Source organism: Panulirus ornatus, chromosome 11, assembly GCF_036320965.1.
Source record: "Panulirus ornatus isolate Po-2019 chromosome 11, ASM3632096v1, whole genome shotgun sequence".
Classification (NCBI taxonomy): Eukaryota; Metazoa; Arthropoda; class Malacostraca; order Decapoda; family Palinuridae; genus Panulirus; species Panulirus ornatus.
Genome location: NC_092234.1, coordinates 51,925,509 through 51,948,249, shown reverse-complemented (window position 1 = coordinate 51,948,249; position 22,741 = coordinate 51,925,509). Strand labels below are relative to the sequence as shown.

Genomic DNA, 22,741 nt, shown 5'->3' with positions numbered 1-22,741 from the left:
ATACCATCAAACCTTACCATCTTTGCCCTCACCAACAATAACCTTTTTTCACACACTCCTCAGTGAGTCTAGGACTTTAGCCCTCTCACACACCTTATGGCTCACTTCAGCTTCCATGGTTCTATTCACTGTCATGTCCATTCTGAGGCACCTAAAATGCCCCAATTCCCTCAGGTTTTCTCCATTCAAACTCACACTCCATCTAACTTGCCTCTCTCCACTGCAACATGTAATAACCTTGGTTCTATTCACAGTTATTTTAACTTTCTCCTTTCACGCACTCAAACTCTGACATCCTCAGTTTCTCTTCCAAATTTGCTACCAGAGCCATGTCATCAGTGAAGAGTGACTAACTCATCTCCCAGTCCCACCTACCCTAACTGACTGCATACCTGCTCCTCTCTCTACTCTAAGATCCTTGTATTCACCTCCATCAACATCCCATCTATAAGCATATCAAACATACATGGTAATATCATACACCCCTACTGCAGCCCCATCACCACCTGGAACTACTGCTGCTTCTAGCAGCTTTCTGCCCATACCATCATATTTGCAAAACTTTTCTAAGATTATCTCTAATGACCCTATAATATGTTTCTCCAGATCCATAGCCATCATATACAAGTCCTTATTCTCTAAGTATTTTTCACACACATTCTTCAAAGTAAAGACTTGATCCACGCATCCTCTACCACTCCTGATGCCATGTTGATCCTTCCCAATCTGAAACTCTGTGCATGCCACCATCCTCTCACTCACCACTCTCCCATATGAATCATCAAGTGCACTCAACAAACTTATACCTCTGTAAGTTGAATATTCACTTTTGTTCTGCAATACCATCCACTTCAGGTGCTTTGCTGCACTTCATCTTAGGTAAGACTTTCTCTACCTTCACTCCTTTCATCAAACCACTTCCCAGTACTCTCTCATTTTGCATATCTCTATGTCCAAGCATCCCACATTGGCCACATTTAACAATCCTTCAAAACACTACCTTCATCTCTCTATCTCATATTTGTCTGTTACCACTCACTGTTTGCCCACTTCATTAATGTTCCCATTTGTTCTCTTATCTTTCTAACACTATCAAGCTCCTTCCAAAAAATTTTCTTATTCTCCCTGAAGTTTGCTGATACAAGCTCACCTCACATCTCAATTGCCTTCTTTTTTTCAGCCACTTTCTATACATCTTCCAGTAACTTGCAAATAAAACATGTACACTTCTCTTTATTCTTTCACTAGAAACAACCTTCTCATCCCACCACTCACTTCCCTTTCTCACCTGTACATCTTCTGAATGCCACATGTAAGCAGTGCTTCCCTAAACACCTCTAATTCCTCAACCACTCTCCTACCTATATTTACTCTCAGTTTTTGCATTCTACACTAAATCTCACTAGTTATTTCCTCTTTAAAGCCCCTATTCCAAACTCAACCACTTTCACCTCCCTCTTCCCATCCATAAAATTTCCCCTATTCCTAAAGCCTCTACCACATAAATTATCAGACATTGCATCAACACGTTCACATGTAAGAGTCTCTCCCTTGTAAACCTAACAATTTGTACATAATCCAATTATGACCCCATACCATCTACCCTACTCACCCATGTATATACTTTTTTTTTATACTATTCGCCATCTCCCGCATTTACAAGGTAGTGTTAAGAACAGAGGACTAAGACTTTGAGGGAAATCTTCACTTGGCCCCCTTCTCTGTTCCTTCTTTTGGAAAATCAAAAATGAGAGGGAGGATTTCCAGCCCCCTGCTCCCTCCCTTTAGTCGCCTTCTACGACACGCAGGGAATAAGTGGGAAGTATTCTTTCTCCCCTATCCTTATACTTATGTCCCTCTTTTCAAACTAGTACTTCACTTTACTACACCTTTTTCAGCACAAAAATCCACAAAATGTTCACCATTCTTATTCATAATACCTGGTTCTTCATGCCCCTGAATTGTACCTTTGATTGCCATCTAATCCATTCTTCCCTTCACATCACCCAATTTTCCAGCACTCTTGGTTCCAAAGCCTTGCTGGATTAACCATTTTGCTGGACCAACCGTGGTCACATAATAAGAATTCATCAACACACCTCTAATGTGCTGAGATGTGCAACTGGAGAGATGTCTGATCATTATCTTGTAGAGGCGAAGGTGAAGATTTGTAGAGGTTTTCAGAAAAGAAAAGAGAATGTTGGGGTGAAGAAAGTGGTGAGAGTAAGTGAGCTTGGGAAGGAGACTTGTGTGAGGAAGTACCAGGAGAGACTGAGTGCAGAATGGAAACAGGTAAGAGCAAAGGACGTAAGGGAAGTGGGGGAGGAATGGGATGTATTCAGGGAAGCAGTGATGGCTTGCACAAAAGTTGCTTGTGGCATGAGAAGCGTGGGAGGTGGTCAGATTAGAAAAGGTAGTGAGTGGTGGGATGAAAAAGTAAAATCATTTGTGAAAGAGAAGAGAGAGGCACTTGGACAATTTTTGCAGGGAAATATCACAAATGACTAGAAGATGTATAAAAGAAAGAGGCAAGAGGTCAAGAGAAAGGTGCAAGAGGTGAAAAAGAGGGCAGATGAGAGTTGGGATGAGAGAGTATCATTAAATTTTTGGGAGAATAAAAATATGTGTTGAAAGGATGTACATAAAGTGCATAAGACGAGAACAAATAGGAACATCGGAAGGGGGCTAATGGGGAGGTAATAACAAGAAATGGTGATGCGAGAAGGAGATGGAGTGAGTATTTTGAAGGTTTCTTGAATGAGTTAGATGATAGAGTGGCAGATACAGGGTGTTTTAGTCGAGGTGGTGTACGAAGTGAGAAGGTCAGGGAGAATGGTTTGGTAAATAGAGAAGAGGTAGTGAAAGCTTTGCAGAAGATGAAAGCCGGCAAGGCGGCAGGTTTGAATGGTACTGCAGTGGAATTTATCAAAAAAGGGGGTGACTGTTGTTGACTGGTTGGTAAGGATATTCAATGTATGTAAGGCTCATGGTGAAGTGCCTGAGGATTGGGGGAATGCATGCATAGTGCCATTGTACAAAGGCATAGCGGATAAAGGTGAGTGTTCAAATTACAGAGGTATAAGTTTGTTGAGTATTCCTGGGAAATTGTATGGGAGGGTATTGAGTGAGAGGGTGAAGGCATGTACAGAGCATCAGATTGGGGAAGAGCAGTGTGGTTTCAGAAGTGGTAGAGGATGTGTGGTTCACGTGTTTGCTTTGAAGAATGTATGTGAGAAACACTTAGCAAAACAGATGGATTTGTATGTAGCATTTATGGATCTGGAGAAGGCATATGATAGAGATGATAGCATATGACAGAGTTGATAAGAGATGCTCTGTAGAAGGTATTAAGAGTATATGGTGTGGGAGGCAAGTCGCTAAAAGCAGTGAAAAGTTTTTATCGAGGATGTAAGGCATGTGTACGAGTAGGAAGAGAGGAAAGTGATTAGTTCCCAGTGAATGTCGGTTTGCAGCAGGGGTGTGTGATGTCTCCATGGTTGTTTACTTTGTTTATGGATGGGGTTGTTAGGGAGGTGAATGCAATAGTTTTGGAGAGAGGGGCAAGTGTGCAGTCTGGAGTACCCGTACTCATTTCTTTGCATCAAAACTGCTAATACACTCACAACTCATTTCAAAACAATCACCACTCTTCCTTAGTCTTCACATTTTCAAGTAAATACGAACTAACAATCATCCACTTTTTGTAATCCACTTTCATTTTTAATCAAATTAGTTTGGGGTTCGCTTCCTTACACTCTTTCACATAATTCCTCCTTCATCGGCAGTGCTACCCTTTCCTTAGCGCTCATCGTCACACTTGACCTGACTTTACCCACAAGACATTTCCAAACTATTCATCCCACTTTTCCTTGAGCTTTGATACACTCAGAATTAGAGCATCAGGGTTCCTCTCCTTAAACATACTATCTATCTTTCCCTTCTCATCTTGGTTGCATCCACATACATTCAGACACCCTAGCCTGAGCCTTCGAGGAGGATGAGCACTCCTTGCGTGGCTCCTTCTTGTTTTCCAACTTTTAGATATATAAAAATATATGGAGGGGAGCATTTCCAGCCCCCTGCTTCCAACATGAAGTAAATGTGCAGGAAGTATTCTATTTCTCCATTCCAAGGGATGTGAACTTCCAAGAGAAAGAAGTTTGGTTTTTTAGATAAGGATAAAATGAGAGAAAGGACTGTTGCTGGCTCAGAGGCTGACTTTCTTAGGATTTGAGGAAGTATGCAATCTGGCCCATACATCTTGTCCACTTGGAGATGCAAAAGTACTTGGAAGACCCTACATGTGTAACATACATGAAATAGTATAGCTTCAGTGGGAGAGGAGGGGAGGAAGACTCTAAAGGCTTTTAGCTAGTGTTCCTAATGACAACTACTACCTGTTGTCTCTACCTAATATTCCTGCATAACGTTCAACCAACTACTGCCTAATGTTTCTACTTACTTCTTCCTAATGCTCCTGCCAAATGTTCCGACCTGCTACTTCTATCTACTACTTCTACCATTTTCCCATACGGTAAGGCCAGAACAAAGTGCTCATTGCAGGAAAATCTAGCATTATGAACAATGAGTTGTGTGAGTGAAGTGTTATGAGTGACAAGAAGAGATTGCATATTTTTGAACAGAATACCAGCAGTCCATGTATGGGTGAAGCATAAAGAAAATACATTAACTGGGTAAGATGAGTGCAACTTGATAACCACTGAAGTGCTGGCTCACTAAACAGCCATCACCAACCCTCCAGTTACCCAGGCGGGTAGTACTGTTAAGATATCTCCCTGATTGATGGCTGCTTACCAACTACTACCTATGATCAAGTGCACTGAAGATTATCATGATGATTAGGAAATTGTATTAGGTGTTTGATTATCGGTTCCAGATCATTAAGGAAGGAAAAAGAAGGGCTCTTGCCTCCATGACTGATAATCCTTATGGTGTATCATGAATTGTCCTGCACAGAAAACTTCAGCACAGTGGATGCACATAAAGCACTTGATTGAAGAGGGAGGTTATACAGTTGAAAACTTGTGCATGGATGGAGAAATCCGATAGAAAACATACAAAACATGTGAGAAAAGTTAAGAGACTAAGAACCTAGTAGGTGAACATTTGGTGTTTTATCATGGCAGTAAGCATAAACACCATCCTCTGAGTAGAATTGATGGTAGAGATAATTCCTCGAAATCTGACTGTTTAAAGGGTAGGCAATTGGGTTCCATAATAATGATAATGATCAGGGAAAGAAGTAGACAGATGGAGTTCTAAAAAGGAGACATTGAATATGAGATCACAGATGTTGCAAAATTGGAGAGAGACAGTGCTAAGCATAGGAACAGCTTCAGAAGAGAAAGGGTGTGTGCTAGTCTCCTGATGATGGTCACAGGGGTTCTGGGAACCATCAAGTCCTGTTTGATCACTGTTCCTACTCAAATTCAGTGGTGCTGAATCAATGAATTGGTGTAATTCCAAAACCTTCACTGCATAAAATTTAGACATGAGTAAAGAGATGTGCAAGTTATGTGTTTGTAAGTGTTATGTGTGATATGGAAAGTGTGTGAATTTATGGACTGAATTTGTGGAAAAAGGGATAGGGTCAAAGAAGGGAACATGCCAAAAACCACAGTGATGGCTCACAGCACTGCCATTAATGAATCACCCTAATACCTAGGCCATAGTACCTCCCTGGTCAGTGATTAACTGGCACTTATCACCTGGTCTATAGATTCTTGTCAAACTCCATTCTTAATGAAAATATACTATGGGAGTACAAACTACAAGAGGAATAACTAAAATAAGAAGATAACTCCAAAGCAGTAAACCACTATAAACAACAAAGCATCTACGACATGAGGATTATACTTACCATAAGTCCTCGTTCACCTTTGCCACCTTGATCTCCTTTTAATCCAGGAAGGCCAGGCTCTCCAGGGGCTCCTGTAAAACCTATGTTACCTTTCAGTCCAGGAGGCCCAGGTTGGCCTGCTCTTCCTTGGGTACCAGGGCTCCCTGGGAAACCATTGATGCCCATATTCCCCTTAGGTCCACCTAAGCCTGGTTTCCCATCAAGTCCAGGTCGTCCAGGCAAACCTGAATTAAAAGGAAGCAAAATTACTTTTCTAAGAATGTCAATAGTTTCAATGTTGTGCACTGCATGATGTAACATTAAATATATATCAAACATTGAACTGTCACTCATTCTCTCTGCATAACTACATAACACTTCAAAAATCATAAAAATCAAGTGTTGCAATAACTGATAATTGGAGCAGCATAATATTTCAGACTTATGCACATCATGATAGGCTAAGCAAATGTGACTTGTAATTCAGATTTCAATTATAGCTTTAAAACTGAATAACCTGAATGCTGATTCTTTAACAAAAATGACTCCATTTTTACCATATTTTCTTCATGTAATATAATGTTTACAATTACCTGGTTGACCTGGAGTGCCAGTGGCACCCTTGATCCCATTCAGACCAGGGAGTCCACGCTCTCCCTTAGGTCCTGGGAAGCCGACAACACCAGGCCGACCTTGGGTACCTTGAGGGCCTGGGATACCTGCATCACGAAAGTGCATTAATGAAAAGACTGTATATGAGCAATTATCCACTTCTGCCTATTCAGTCATCAAAAAATATGAAAACATGACCAGTCTTTTATATATTCCACTTCTGCTCAAATGCTTCCTTTGGCAATCATCAACTGCTTTCTGTACTTTTCTATGTATCTCTATCATGCAGTGAAATGTCTTTCATCTGGCCATCTGTGATTTGGGAAAAAGTCAGAATTTGGCCTGGTTCAGCAAAAATTTCTATGGTTCACAAAATTGCCAGTATCCCTAACCTTTGAATATCACCAAATAGCAACAAAGACCACCAAAATTAAAGAAGACAGCAGGTGTTCATGAGATATACCATGCCATATTTTCCACTCTCTGGAAAGTGGGTGTTTTTCAAGTTAAAAGCAATTATTTCTAATGAAATGAAAGAATGTCATAAGAAAAATAACACAACCACAAAACAAGTCATAGAGTCGTCAACCTAACCAAGAAGAAAGAACAAACTTCTAATGAGAGCATATTACTATGATTACAGTAAACACTACACTGTCTGGTTATGGCATGTCTTGCTAAGCAGCATGTAGTTCTTTTCAAATCACCACAAACCCCAGTCCTACTGATGCCTTATATACAAATATCCTTGTTCCTCATGTCCCCCTTCTTCTGAGGTGTGAGCACAAATTCGTCATGACACTCAACGTTTGTTTCTTGATGGCATTCATTGTTTAGCGAGACCCCAGCAGGATAATCCTCCTTACATGTTTCAATAGAAGATCAACTGGGATACTTCTACACTCTTCCCTAACTTATGTTTTCAATGATAAATGCATGACAAGTATTCTAATACCTATCTATTTATATCTCTGATATTTGTTCCAACTAGAATTCCCTCAAGGGGGTGACCAAGAAAACAGAGCCTCCAAAGCTAGAGAACTCCAGAGCCACTTCTTAGCCTTTAGTGCCTCACCCTTAACAGGCCACTGGCAGGGGGCAACTCTATTACAGTGTTTGTGGAGGCTTCTTCCTAATGTTTACACTGGCTTCTACTACCTAATGCTCCTACCAACTACTAATACCTAAAGTTTCTACCTAATGCTCCTGCCTAAATGTTCCTACCTACAACTTCGAGCTAATGGTCCTAACATTCTAATATTAAAGGAATAACTAAAAAAAAAACACTTGGAAATACAGTAATAAACAAACACTATTTTGATTAATCATACCTACAATGTCCAATGAACATTGGTATTAGATTTTCTGTTGTAAGGTTTTTCTTTTTTCTTTTTTTTCTTTTTTTTTTTTGCCGCTGTCTCCCGCGTTTGTGAGGTAGCGCAAGGAAACAGACGAAAGAAATGGACCAACCCACCCCCATACACATGTATATACATACGTCCACACACGCAAATATACATACCTACACAGCTTTCCATGGTTTACCCCAGACGCTTCACATGCCCTGATTCAATCCACTGACAGCAAGTCAACCCCGGTATACCACATCGAACCAATTCACTCTATTCCTTGCACGCCTTTCACCCTCCTGCATGTTCAGGCCCCGATCACACAAAATCTTTTTCACTCCATCTTTCCACCTCCAATTTGGTCTCCCACTTCTCCTCGTTCCCTCCACCTCCAACACATATATCCTCTTGGTCAATCTTTCCTCACTCATTCTCTCCATGTGCCCAAACCATTTCAAAACACCCTCTTCTGCTCTCTCAACCACGCTCTTTTTATTTCCACACCTCTCTCTTACCCTTACGTTACTTACTCGATCAAACCACCTCACACCACACATTGTCCTCAAACATCTCATTTCCAGCACATCCATCCTCCTGCGCACAACTCTATCCATAGCCCACGCCTCGCAACCATACAACATTGTTGGAACCACTATTCCTTCGAACATACCCATTTTTGCTTTCCGAGATAATGTTCTCGACTTCCACACATTCTTCAAGGCTCCTAGAATTTTCGCCCCCTCCCCCACCCTATGATCCACTTCCGCTTCCATGGTTCCATCCGCTGCCAGATCCACTCCCAGATATCTACAACACTTTACTTCCTCCAGTTTTTCTCCATTCAAACTTACCTCCCAATTGACTTGACCCTCAACCCTACTGTACCTAATAACCTTGCTCTATTCACATTTACTCTTAACTTTCTTCTTTCACACACTTTACCAAACTCAGTCACCAGCTTCTGTTGTAAGGTACTGTACTGAAAATAACTTATGCAACCAATACATTGGGACTGTGAAGTATGTGTGGGTATGTGTACGTGTGCCTGTGAATATGAGGACTGTACAAGGTAAGGAAGAAATGAAGGTTTTCTGGAGAAAGCTAAATGAGAGAAACATGGTTGTACTGGGTGACATGAATGCAAAAGTGGGATGTGATGAAATTGGTGAGACGGTGGGTAAACACAGTGTGTCTGGAGTAAATGAGAATGGAAGTTATCTTGTGGATATTTGTACTGAGAAGGTTTTATTCCTTGCAAACACCTTTTTTCAGCACAAGATGATCCACAGATATACATGGATGAGGAATGATGGAAGACCAAAAGGCTTTCAATGACTGTGTGGCAGTGCAAAACAGATTGAGAAAGGCTGTGCTAGATGCTATAGTAATGAGAGGATGCTTTAAAGACTAATCATTTCATGGTTCCTGTGGGGATGAGAATCAGGGAGAAGTGAAGGTATGGGATAAGGAAGAATGGAGAGGTAAAAGTGTTGGCAAGCGAGATGATGAATCAGAAAAAATGCAGGGAGGAGTATGAGAGGAGAGTAATTGAAAGCTTAGACGGAAGTCCAATGAATGTAAGGATACAGCCATGTGTGAAAGAGTTTTTGAAATGTTTAAAGAAATACTGTTTAAGGTTGCAAAATTTGTAGCTGGATACGAGGTAGAGATGGAAATAAAGAGGGCAATGCATTGTGGACAGAAGAGATAAGAAATGCTGTGGAAGAGAAGAAAATTGCCTATGGTAGACAGTTCAACAGGAATGTACTGCTGGAAGTTCAGCAAAGGAGGAGGGAAGAATACAAAATATGTAAGTGAGATGTTAGAAGCTGATGGAGAAAAGCAAAGAAAGAGTAGGTGAAGATTTTGGAAGGAAGTTAGGTAAAAAGTTTCAAGATAAGAAATTATACTGAAAGGAGGCAAAAAAGGAAAGGGGTGGATGCAAGAGTGGGTATTTTAATGTAAGAAGTAAGGAAGGGGAGTTACTGAATCAAAAGGAGGAAGTGAAAGGAAGATGGAAAGAGTATTTAGAAGAACTGATGATCGTGGGAGAAGGGGAGGCAGCAGTTGTTCCATGCATGGGTACGGGAGATGAAAGGAAGAGGATACAAGTGCAAGAGCCTTCAGCAAAAAGGAAGAAGGGCAATAATGAGGCTGGAAGTAGGAAAAGGATCTGAAGTGGATGAGATTATGGTTGAAATGCTTAAGTATGGAGGAGAAAGTCTGATAAAGTGGATTCACCTTAAATGAAATTTAGAATGGAAACATAAGGCAGTGCTGGAGGATTGGGTGAAAGCTATTATCATTCCTTTATTCAGTGGAAAAGGTGCTAAGGATGCATGTAGCAATTACTGGGGAATAAGTCTGTTAAGTATAGCAGGAAAAGGGTATGCAAGACTATTAACTGATCGAGTGATGGAAGTGAATGAATGCAGAATAAGTAAACAGCAAGGGGGTTTAGGGAAAGGTGGGGGATGTGTGGATAAGATTTTTGTAGTAAAGATGACCGTAGAAAAGTATTCAGCAAAAGGTAAGAAGTTGTAGGCAGCTTTTATGGATCTGGAGAAAGAGAATGACAGAGATGAGTGGAATGCTTTACAGGATGTGTTAAGGATATATGGTACAGGGGCACAACTGTTGTATGACATGAAAGCCTTCTATAGAGGAGCAAATGTGTGTGTAAGAGTGAACGAAGAGCTGAGCAAAAGTTTCTGGGTGCATGGAGGTGTGAGGCAGGGCTGTGTGATGTCACTGTGGCTTTTCAATATATATATGGATGGAGTGATGAGATATTAAAGCACAACTAGGGAAAAGGAATGCAAAGATGGAGTATGGTGGTGAACTATGGTGACTAGTGGTAAGCCTGTTTACGGATGATACTATGTTGTATCCTGAGAGTGAAGAGGAGTTGTGTGTTTTATGATAAGTGTAAGCATAGGCAATTGAAGGTAAATGCAAGTAAGAGTAAAGTAATGGTGTATGAAAGGAAAGAGTGAAAGTATAAATTTTGTAGAACCATATAGAGTGAAAGAAGAAAGTGTAACAAATTGCACTTTGGATGAGGAAGGAAAAAGACTGGAAGAAGTGAGAGAAATAAATTGTGCTTTGGATGAGGGAAGAAAAAGACTGGAAGAAGTGAGAAAAATTTAAGTATCTATGTGATGTCTTGGATAAGTGTGTTGATATGGAAGGAGAGATAAGGGAGAAAGAAGTACAGGGTATGTAAGAGTCACTGAGTCCCTTTATAAAATGATGAAGGGAAGAGGTGTAATTATGGAGGTGAAGAGAGGACAGTATAGTCCCAACCCTGACCTATGCAGCCAAAACATGAACATGGAATGAGTTACAAAGGTCAAAACTCCAGGTTCTGGAAATGAGCTATTTGAGAAGAGCGTGTGGTGTGACTAGATGGAATGAAGAGAGAAATGAAAAGATGTATGAGAATGCAAAGAGAGTGAATTGTGGAGTAATAGAATGGGTGAAACGTAATACTTTGAGGTGGTCTGGGCATGGGGAAAGGATGCAAGACAGGGAGTTTACAAGGAGAGTGTATGATAGTACAATTAAAGGGGTTGGTGTGAGTAGAAGACCACCTGTGACATGGGTAAATAGGGTGGGAGGAATACTGAAGGGAGAGAAATTGTGGAAGAATGCGTGGAATGGTGTATGCATGAGAGGCATGTAAGAACAAGAATAAGTGGAGACTCTTGTGATGTGGCCACCCCTTGATGGGAGTTCCTGGAGGGAAGAGGCATCAGAGATATAGAAAGATACATAAATCTTTTAATAACAAGGAGTACTGTATCTTAATTGATATCAATGTTAACCCCATGCTTTTCCTTAGATCCTGAAGTTAAGAGATTAATAAACATGTATTTCCTATTGTAAATATTCAATAAGATGTTCAGCATGCAGAATGTAAACATTAAAATGATTATATAACATTCATTTCTCTGTGCATCCAGACTTGCAGTAAACAAAAATAACGCTTCGGTCCTCCCATGCTTATTCCAATGCACTTTGTTAGACCTAAGCATCAAATATTTTCATTTTAATAATTATCTTACAGTATAACTAAAAAAGAGTAAGAAGCATCCAGCTTCTATTGTAGGAGATGTGGATATATATGAACATGATATACGATATGAAAGGTGGATGAACATAATGCAATAAAACAAATGCGCAATAAAACAATGTGATAGTGGATAATGTCCTGCTGATATCAGTGAAGTCCTTTATTCTGATGTATGATGGTGTATTCTTTAATGAATTACAATACCACACACAGCTGCTAATGTGAGGATATGTGTCCAGAAATATTCCTCAAGAATATATCCCCATTTTATGAGACAAAGTCTCAGCTGATATAGGTGTCTTCATTTACAGTGATTTCACTTAGAATAAAATTTTTCAGGAATGCATCTGATGCATCAAATAATGAGTCCCTGTATCATATAAACACTGTGAATTAAATGACTAAATTCTATCTATGCAAAAAGCTTGTATTTGCAGACCTTACCATACCTAACACATCAGAATCCTTAGAAATGTTCAATAGTTACATGTTATGATGACTGATTAAAAGAATTATTCAATACTAAAGAGTGAAAGGTGATGTAAGTAATTTTCTCTAAATATTCTGTATTTCAAGGAAATTTAGTACCAATGATAGAAAATCTATCTGTTGATACTAAAAATTACTAGAAATTTTCAATTCTATCCTTTCATATTCTAGAGGATTATTGTATCTTCTGAGATTACCCCTTGGAAAATTAATCTTGCAGCAAATGAGGTAACATAATCATTCCCAGCCCTTCTGTATATTCTGATTCATCTCAAATATTTACCATAATCTATCTATTCTTGTGCCTAGCAATAATGCAAGATGACAAAACTCTATGATTACAATGTTTGCCTTGTTATTTAGATTTCATTACCTATCAATATCTTACTAATAGATACTGCATTATTTTTCTAACACGTGTAATTCAGTTCAAACAATCTTTAACTAACCTTTCTCTCCATCAAGACCTGGAAGCCCTTGAGGTCCAGGCAAACCAATGCGTCCAGCTAAGCCAGTGTCACCCTTTGTGCCCTTTGTCCCATCCAGGCCATGAAGACCAGATTCACCTTTTGCACCTTTAATACCAGGAACGCCTGAAGTACCTAAGATGGAAAAAATACCAATTAACTATGCATAATCAAGATATGCTCACTGCTTTATGAAACAGACATAAATCCATCATATATCTAATCTTTTTAACCCTTAAATGCTAGAAGTTCTTTTGTGAAGACTCCCATAACAGGCAGGAGATACCATTACATAAACTTTTCCTAGGCTTTTTCTAATTTTCTGCTAATGTGTGCACACTTTTCTATACAAATCCTTCATTCTCAACTTCAAAAATAGAGGTAGGTGTCAATATTGAATTGCTGGATGAAATTCAACCCCCTACCTCCAGGATCCACCTCCACCATCCCCACACTGTTGCTACTAAGGTACCTATCATTGACAAGGACTAAACCATGGCTACATAAGGTATGTTCCCTGCATTAGTGAGATATTAACATAACATGCAAACAAATGATCTCATTTGCTAACATCCACTCTTTTCTATAATGCTCTGAAACCAAAGCCCCCTATCCACAACCAGCCCACTGACAGCACAGCATCCACTGTAAACCCAACTACTCCAATTCGCTCTATCTCTTGCAAACATTGCATCCTCCAGTAAGTTCAGGACCTCAGCTTCTTTAACTCCATCCTTCTGGGTTCCCCCTTTTTGATTTATTCTTTCCACTTCTGACATTTATGTTCTCTTAGGCTCTTAGTCATCCTCTCCATATGTCCAAACCATTTCAGCACACCCTTTTTAGCTCTCTCATACATACTCCTGTTACAACCACACCTCTCTCTTACACAATCAATTCTTATTCAATCAATCCCTTACATCCCATACTGTCCTCAAACATTTCATCTCCAGAACATCATCCAATGCTCTACATTTCTGTCTTAAGCACATGCCTCATACCTATGCAGCATCAACAGGATTACTATACCATCAAACATACCCATCTCTGCCCTTTCCTCTCTTTCCACACATTCCTCAATACCCCTAAGACCTTTGCCTCCTCATCCAACTAATGTTTCATTTCAGCTTCTGTGGATCTGTTTGCTACCATATCAGTCTCTTGTAACTAAAACACTCCACTTCCTTCAAGATTGCTTCCTTCAAACTTACACCCCAAATAAACAGTCTATTTCAAAGCTAAACTAATAACCTTGCTTATATTCACATTCACTCGACTTTCTCCTTTCCCACACTCTCCCAATCTCAAACACTAACTTTGGTAGTTTCTCATTCAAATCCGACATCCATGCCATTTCATCTGCAAACAAATGACTCACCTTCCAGGCCCTCTACCCTAATGGACTGCATACATGCTCCATTGTTCAAGATCCTTGCCATCATCTCCCTCACCAACCCATCCATAAACATAACAAACAGTTGTGGGGTTATCACACAACCCCTGCCACAGAGACACCTTCACCTGGAACCACTCACCCTTCTGTCTTCTTACTCATGCACATGCCCTACTCTCTTAAGGATAAGAAAAAATTATTGCTGCTAACAGCTTTCCTCCCACAGCATATATTCACAGCACCTTCCACAAAGCATTTCTGTCAAACCTATCATATGCTTCATTCAGATCTATAAATGCCACATACAAATCCTTCTATTCTCAAACCATTTCTTACACATATTCTTGAAAGCAGACACCTGATCCCCACATCCTTATCTGTTTTCCTGGTGCTACCTTGCTGAAGCAGGGAGTGGTGATACTGTTTCATGTGGGGCGGGATCGCACCAGTATATATGTATGTGTATGCATATATATGCACATGTGTATATGTTATCATTTTTATTATTATACATAATCACATTTACTCTCAACTTTCTCCTTTCACACACTTTTCCAAACTCAGTCACCAACTTTTGCAGTTTCTCACTCAAATCAGCCACTAAAGCTGTATCATCGATGAACAACAACTGACTCACTCCCAGGCCCTCTCATCCACTTTTAGAAATTGAAATACAAGAATGGGAAGGTTTCCAGCTCTCCTCTCTCGCCCCCCTTTAGTTGCCTTCTATGACGTGGGGAATAAGAGGGAGGTATTCTTTCTCCCCTATCCCCAGGGATAATTCAAAGTACTTAACAAGCTTATACATTTGTAATTCAAACACTCACCTTTGTCTTCCTTCTATTTACACTGGCATTATGCAGGCATTGTGCCAGTCCTCAAGCACCTGACCATGATCTGATAAACACTTAAAATCATAATAAAGCAATTAACAACAGTCATCCCTTTCTTAAGAAATGCAAATGCAATACCATACACCCCAGCTGCCTTCCCACATTTCATTTTGCACAAGGCTTTCACCACCATTTCTCTTTTCACTAAACCACTTGCCATGACTCACTTTGCACACCTCTCCAACTCACAAACCCCATGATTGCCACTATATCATCAAACATATTCAACAATAGTTCAAAGTACTCATTCCATCTCCTTTTCACTTTATTTTGGCCTGTTCCCACTTCCTCATTGGCCCCCTTCACTAATGTTCCCATTTGTTCTCTTGTTTTTCTTATACTGTTAACCTCCTTCAAAAACATCTTTCAGTCTCCATGAAGCTTTTGATACCCAATCATCCCAACTCTCAATCAGTTTCTTTTTTCAGTTCCTGCACCTTCCTCTTGACTTGCTGCTGCTTTTTCTCATGAATTACCTCTCCCTCACATTCCTTCCCTGTAAGTAACACCAAAACATTTTTTTTTTTCAAAGTGACTTACTTCATCATTCCTCTATTCACTATCCTTTCTGACTAGTCCACCTCCTACATTCCATATGCATCTCTCACACATGCCAGCATTGATTTTCTAAAAATCTCCTAACAACCCCTCATTATCCCAGCTTCATTTACTCTCACCTTTCGCCATTCTATACTAAATGTCCTCTGGTATTTCTTAGCATAACCCTGTTTTCCATGGTGGCATACTTTTACCACCATCCTCTCACTCTCATCATTTCCTTTTTCCTGAAAGCCTTATAAATCTCCACTCATACCTCAAACAGATGATCAAACATCCCACCAGCTGCCCCTCTCAGCACATTCGCAATCAGGAGTTTATCTTTTGCGTGCCTGTTAACTAGTATGCAATCCAATAATGCCTTCTAACCTTCATTAATACTCCATGTAGACTTATGTCTGTCTCTCTTTTTAAATCAAGTATTTCCAATCACCAGCTGTTATTCAGCACATTAGTCCACAAGCTGCTCATTTCCAATCACATCACTTAACATCACATGTTTCTCATTTATACTATCACTACATGTGTTTATTTGAATTAATGAGGGAAGAGAGAAAATTTGATGGCCATTTTTTTTTCCGTACTGTGAGCCAAAAATTGAGAGTCACTTGGCATTTACAAAGTAAATTCATGTATAGAAATATGGAATTACTGTCCTCATGGATATATCTGCCCTTTCTACATTTCTACTTTACCTTACCATGTGCATTATCACCAAGTTATTTCACGTGCATACTGTCATCAATATTTCTCCAACCAAAATATCCTCTACATTATATTTTTAAATAAACATTTTCTCATCCTACATTCTGGCTCCCAAATGAAAAATACAAAATTATTGTTATAAGAATGTATCCAAGTACAAGATATTAACATCTTGATAAATCTTTACCTTGAGAACCAGGCTCTCCTGTTTTTCCTGGCAACCCAGGCAAACCTGTTTCACCTTTCGGTCCTGGGATACCTGGTCGTCCTGGATTTCCAATGATTGACCGTCCTTCATTTCCCTTATCACCTGAAATAAGGTCTTGATTACTAGCGACACACAGATTTGAATAAATTTTGCTTAACATGACAAAAGACAACAACAGAGATAAGATTTTTAATTAACAAAGGTGAAATTCCAAAATGCTGATTTTTAACTTTAATTTTTTCTGCAATCTGAAGAAAGTGTGAGCTGCAAAGTTATAATGGTTTGCCTAAACTTTCCATTCATAATGGTATGTGGACCACAAGAATAGAAACCAAATTATCAAAATATAGTATATGTCTGCATTGAGCTACAGACTACAAAGTAGTCAATCCAGACCTAACAATTTGTGACTGAAAAATAAGAAGTCAAACTACCATCTGAAACTGACTAAATCTGCTCCTTACTCAAGGTAGAGATATGCTAATTCCCAGGCAGCTCTACTTAGGAGCTCTCTCCATTCAACTGCTCTCATACTCCAGATGTCAACCACGGAGTATGCCATAAAACTAAAGAAGTGAAATGATTGCCTCTGCAGTCTTTGATTTGTATGTTTAAAAAAGTATAGTAGTCCTAACAATGTTGCATGAATGTGACATGGTTCTTAGAATAGGATGTGCAAAAGAGAGAGAGAGAGAGAGAGAGAGAGAGAGAGAGAGAGAGAGAGAGAGAGAGAGAGAGAGAGAATGAAAAGGGTACGCCGATATGGTTTGGACATATTAAGAGAATGAGTGAGGACACAGGTTGACAAAGAGGACAATGTGTCAGAAGTTGAGGGGATAAGGAGAAAGAGCCCACAATGGATATGGAAGGATGGAGTGAGAAAGGTTTTCAGTGATCATTGCCTAAACATGCAGAAGAGTGAAAGGCATGCACAGGTTTGAATGAACTGGAATGACGTGATATACAGAGGTCAATTTACTGTCAATGTACCGAACCAGGGAACATGAAACACTCAGGGGAATTATGGAAAGATCTGCGAGGCCTACTAGCAGATAGGGTGGTTATATTTTTGGAGCACTGCATATGACAGCTAGAAAATGGATGTGAGCATATGTAACCTTTCTTTGTCTGTTCTTGGTGCTACCTTGTGACAGAGGAAAAAGCATAATAAAATATGTTGATAGAAATATAATAATTTTTTGAAGAGTACTGCATTCCCTACCCTCTAGATAAACACTTAGCTAGAATATACTCGGTATGATTAAGAAAGGAGCTATGAATAATTTTTCTAAAATATTCTAGCTTCAGAATAGATGACTATGTTAATACAAAAGCTGTGAATTAATTGAAAATGTTTTACTAAAAACAATTAGCTTAAATTTCCAGACTTTAATGTTTGGTAAACCTTCATAAATGTTCACTATCTACACTCAAGAAAAATTGTTAGTATATCTAACTATCCTGAACTAAAGACATTTCACAGTTTCATCAAAGGATTAAATAGGAGTGTTAACATGTTTTGCAAACATGTTAAAAGTACAGTAATGTGATTACAGTTTGTGTGTTACAGGGAGAGTCTTTGACACTCTTGTTGACAGTTCTTAACCTTGCATATAACTACAATTCCTTTACTCCTATGTGTGTTTTCACATGCACACACCTGAGCCTGACTTGATCAGTGGAGATCTGGGAAAAAATACCAATATTATTAAGTAAAACAAAGGAAATCTGGATATTGAAAAAAAATCATATTTCTGTAAACTCAAGAAACCATTATAAAACCAGAAAAAAATTCTAGTTCTCTCAAAATTTGAAAAAAAAAAAAAAAAAAAAAAAAAACTAATGGAAAGGTGATGAAAAAACAAATAATCACTCCCCAAAGGGTAAAGGTAAATATCTTCAATAACACTGATATCGAAACTTACCACACACAAGTTTTGGGGCAAAGACAGAAAATAAATTTCACTGAAAGACAAAAACAATTTTTATTATCTTTTTTTTTTTAAGTAGAGGCACAAAAAAATTTAAGTCAGAAGTATAGTACTGTACCTTTACTTCCAGATAAACCTGGGATGCCTGGCTGCCCTGGCTGACCATCTTCACCAAAGGGGCCTGCAATACCTCTGTTTCCCTTTTCACCCCTTGGTCCTGGCAGACCACGTGGTCCAGGTTGACCAGTGACACCTCTTGGACCATTTAAACCTGGAAGGCCCTGAAGGAAAAAAAATTTTATTTCATTTTCACTATTAGTGAGAAGTTTCATTACAGCTTAAACCAACGCTGAACTACTATCATACAACCTTCAGAATGGATAGTATAGTCTCTGGTTTTCGTTTGTTACACATGACAGCTAGAAAGCGGATGTGTTCAGATGAGGTTAACGTTTCTTTGTTCTTAGGATGGTAAAGGCAATCATGTAAATACAGTAAAACCTCTGTTTTCAGAAATGCTCTTGGAATCAACCATGCTGAAAATCAAATTTTCAGTTATTCGAGAGTTTTTGATACATCAAATAATTCAGAAATCATATCTTAAAATATTCAACATACTTATAAATATTTTACAAAGAGGAAATAGTAGTACATGTAAGCAGAACTCTGTCCTCTTACTGAGTCTTGAAATGTTCCCCTTGCACTTCATGGGAAACAGATGCCTTCAAGGAGCTACTAGGCAATGCTGACATAATCCAACATGCATAAAATGCATAAATGTGCTAGACCAGCGCATGCAAAACACTATGCCAGAAAGCACACAGGAGAGTGTAAACAATCATCAGCACTACAAAACAACATGGGATTAGGATGAGTACACTAACTGTTGCACACATGATTTGATATACTTTCAACTGCCTTTATTAATTTTTTGAATGTTTTTTGGATAATAGAGGGTTGCCAACTGAAATGCAAAATATTGTTTGAATATTTTCACTGATTCAAATTATAAATAAATATTTATTCATTTATTACACTTAGTCACTGTCTTCCGCGTCAGCGAGGTAGCGCAAGGAAACAGATGAAAGAATGGCCCAACTCACCCACATACACATACATAAGAGCCCACACACGCACAAATAAATACCTATACATTTCATTGTATTTATACATATACATACACAGACATATACATATACATACAGACATATATATATATACACATGTACATATCCCTGGGATAGGGGAGAAAGAATACTTCCCATGCATTCCCTGCGTGTCGTAGAAGGCGACTAAAGGGGACAGGAGCAGGGGGCTAGAAACCCTCTCCTCCTCTTATTCTAACTTTCTGAAAGGGGAAACAAATACGGAGAAAAACTGGAAGAAGTGAAGTGTTTTAGATATCTCGGAATGGATTTGGCAGTGGATGGAACCATGGAAGCGGAACTGATTCACAGGTTGGGGAGGGGGCAGGGGATCTGGGAGCGTAAAAGAATGTGTGGAAGGCAAGAACATTATCTTGGAAAGCAAAAATGGGTATGTTTGAAGGAACAGTGGTTCCAACAATGTTATATGGTTGCAAGGCGTGGGCTATAGATAGGGTTGTGTGGAGGAGGGTGGATGTGTTGGAAATGAGGTGTTTGGGGACGATGTGTGGTGTGGGGTGGTTTGATCGAGTAAGTAATGAAAGGGTAAGAGAGATGTGTGGTAATAAAAAAAGTGTGGTTGAGAGAGCAGAAGGGGGTGTATTGAAGTGGTTTGGTCACATGGAGAGAATGAGTGGGGAAAGATTGACAAAGAGGCTATATGTGTCAGAGGTGGAGGGAACGAGGAGAGGGAGACCAAACTGGAGGTGGAAGGATGGAGTGAAAAAGATTTTGAGCGATCGGGGCCTGAACATGCAGGAGGGTGAAAGGCGTGCAAGGAATAGAGTGAATTGGAACGATGTGGTATACCGGGGTCGACATGCTGTCAATGGATTGAACCTGGGTAAGTGAAGCATCTGGGGTAAACTATGGAAAGTTTTGTGGGGCCTGAACGTGGAAAGGGAGCTGTGGTTTTGGTGCAATATACATGACAGCTAGAGACCGAGTGTGAACAAATGTGGCCTTTGTTGTCTTTTCCTAGCGCTACCTCGCATGCATGCAGGGACGAGGTGGGTCATTTCATGTGTGGCGGGGTGGCGACGGGAATGAATAAAGGCAGCAAGTATGAATTATGTTTCTTTCTTTCAAACTATTCGCCATTTCCCGCGTTAGCAAGGTAGCGTTAAGAACAGAGGACTGGGCCTCTGAGGGAATATCCTCACCTGGCCCCCTTCTCTGTTCCTTCTTTTGGAAAATTAAAAAAAAAAACAAGAGGGGAGGATTTCCAGCCCCCCGCTCTCTCCCCTTTTAGTCGCCTTCTACGACACGCAGGGAATACGTGGAAAGTATTCTTTCTCCCCTATCCCCAGGGATAATGAATTATGTACTTGTGTATATATGTATATGTCTTTGTATGTATATATATGTATGCGTTGAATGTATAGGTATGTATATGTGCGTGTGTGGACGTATATGTATATACATGTGTACGTGGGTGGGTTGGGCCATTCTTTCGTCGTTCCTTGAGCTACCTCACTAATGCGGAAGACAGCGACAAAGTATAATGATAAAAAAAAATAATATACATATGAGCAGATATATGGTTAAGTTATATGGTTGTGAGGCTTGGGCAATAGATAGGATTGTGCGGAGGTGGGTGGATGTGTTGGAAGTGAGATGTTTGAGGACAATATGTGGTGTGAGGTGGTTTGATCAAGTAAGTAATGAAAGGGTAAGAGAGATGTGTGGTAATAAAAAGAATGTGATTGAGAGAGCAGAAGAGGGTGTATTGAAATGGTATGGTCAAATGGAGAGAATGAGTGAGGAAAGATTGACAAAGAGGATATATATGTCAGAGGTGGAGGGAATGAGGAGAACTGGGAGACCCTACTGGAGGTAGAAGGATGAGGTGCAAAAGATTTTAAGCGATTGGGGCCTGAACATATAGGAGGGTGAAAGGCATGCAAGGAATAGAGTGAATTGGAATGATGTGGTATACTGGGGTCGACGTGCTGTGAATGGATTGGACCAGGGCATGTGAAGCGTCTGGGGCAACCCATGGAAAGCTTTGTGGGGCCTGGATGTGGCAAGGGAGCTGTGGTTTCATTGCATTACACATGACAGCCAGAGAATGAATGTGTGAGCGAATGTGGCCTTTATTGTCTCTTCCTAGCACTACCTCACGCGCATTGGGGGGGATTTCATGTGTGGCGGGATGGCGGCGGGAATGGATGAAGGTAGTATGTATGAATATGTACGCGTATATATATATATATGTCTGTGTATGTATATGTATGAATACGTTGAAATGCATAGGTATGTATATGTATGTGTGTGGGCATTTATGTATATACATGTGTACATGGGTGGGTTGGGCCATTCTTTCATCTGTTTCCTTGCACTACCTCACTAATGCGAGAGACAGCGAGAACGTATAATGAAATATAAAAATGCATATATCAAGAATATATGGTGTGGGAGGCAAGTTGTTAGAAGCAGTGAAAAGTTTTTATCGAGGATGTAAGGCATGTGTACGTGTAGGAAGCGAGGAAAGTGATTAGTTCTCAGTGAATGTAGGTTTGCGGCAGGGGTGTGTGATGTCTCCATGGTTGTTTAATTTGTCTATGGAAAGATGGGCAAGTATGCAGTCTGTTGTGGATGAGAGAGCTTGGGAAGTGAGTCAGTTGTTGTTCGCTGATGATACAGCGCTGGTGGCTGATTCATGAGAGAAACTGCAGAAGCTAGTGACTGAGTTTGGTAAAGTGTGTGAAAGAGGAAAGGTGAGAGTAAATGTGAATAAGAGTAAGGGTATTAGGTACGTTAGGGTTGAGGGTCAAGTCAATTGGGAGGTAAGTTTGAATGGAGAAAAACTGGAGGAAGTGAAGTGTCTTAGATAGCTGTGGTTTCGGTGCATTATTACATAACAGCTAGAGACTGAGTGTGAACGAATGGGGCCTTTGTTGTCTTTTCCTAGTGCTACCTTGCACACATGAGGGGGGAGAGTGTTGTTATTCCATGTGTGGCGGGGTGGCGATGGGAATGAATAAAGGCAGACAGTATGAATTATGTACATGGGTATATATGTATATGTCTGTGTGTATATATATGTATACACT

The 22,741-nt window shown here is 39.8% G+C and overlaps 1 protein-coding gene across 1 annotated transcript in view; it reads right to left on the bottom strand.

Moving 5' to 3' along the window:
- Col4a1 (Collagen type IV alpha 1) overlaps positions 1–22,741 on the bottom strand; it is a 417,480-nt gene that overhangs the window by 66,362 nt on the left and 328,377 nt on the right. Inside the window, exons 16-20 of the mRNA XM_071667042.1 lie at positions 18,659–18,821; positions 16,589–16,711; positions 12,835–12,987; positions 6,454–6,579; positions 5,882–6,105 (exon numbers count right to left, since the gene is read on the bottom strand). Of these exons, the coding sequence (XP_071523143.1) occupies positions 5,882–6,105; positions 6,454–6,579; positions 12,835–12,987; positions 16,589–16,711; positions 18,659–18,821 (789 nt within the window). The remainder of the gene's footprint in view (positions 1–5,881; positions 6,106–6,453; positions 6,580–12,834; positions 12,988–16,588; positions 16,712–18,658; positions 18,822–22,741) is intronic.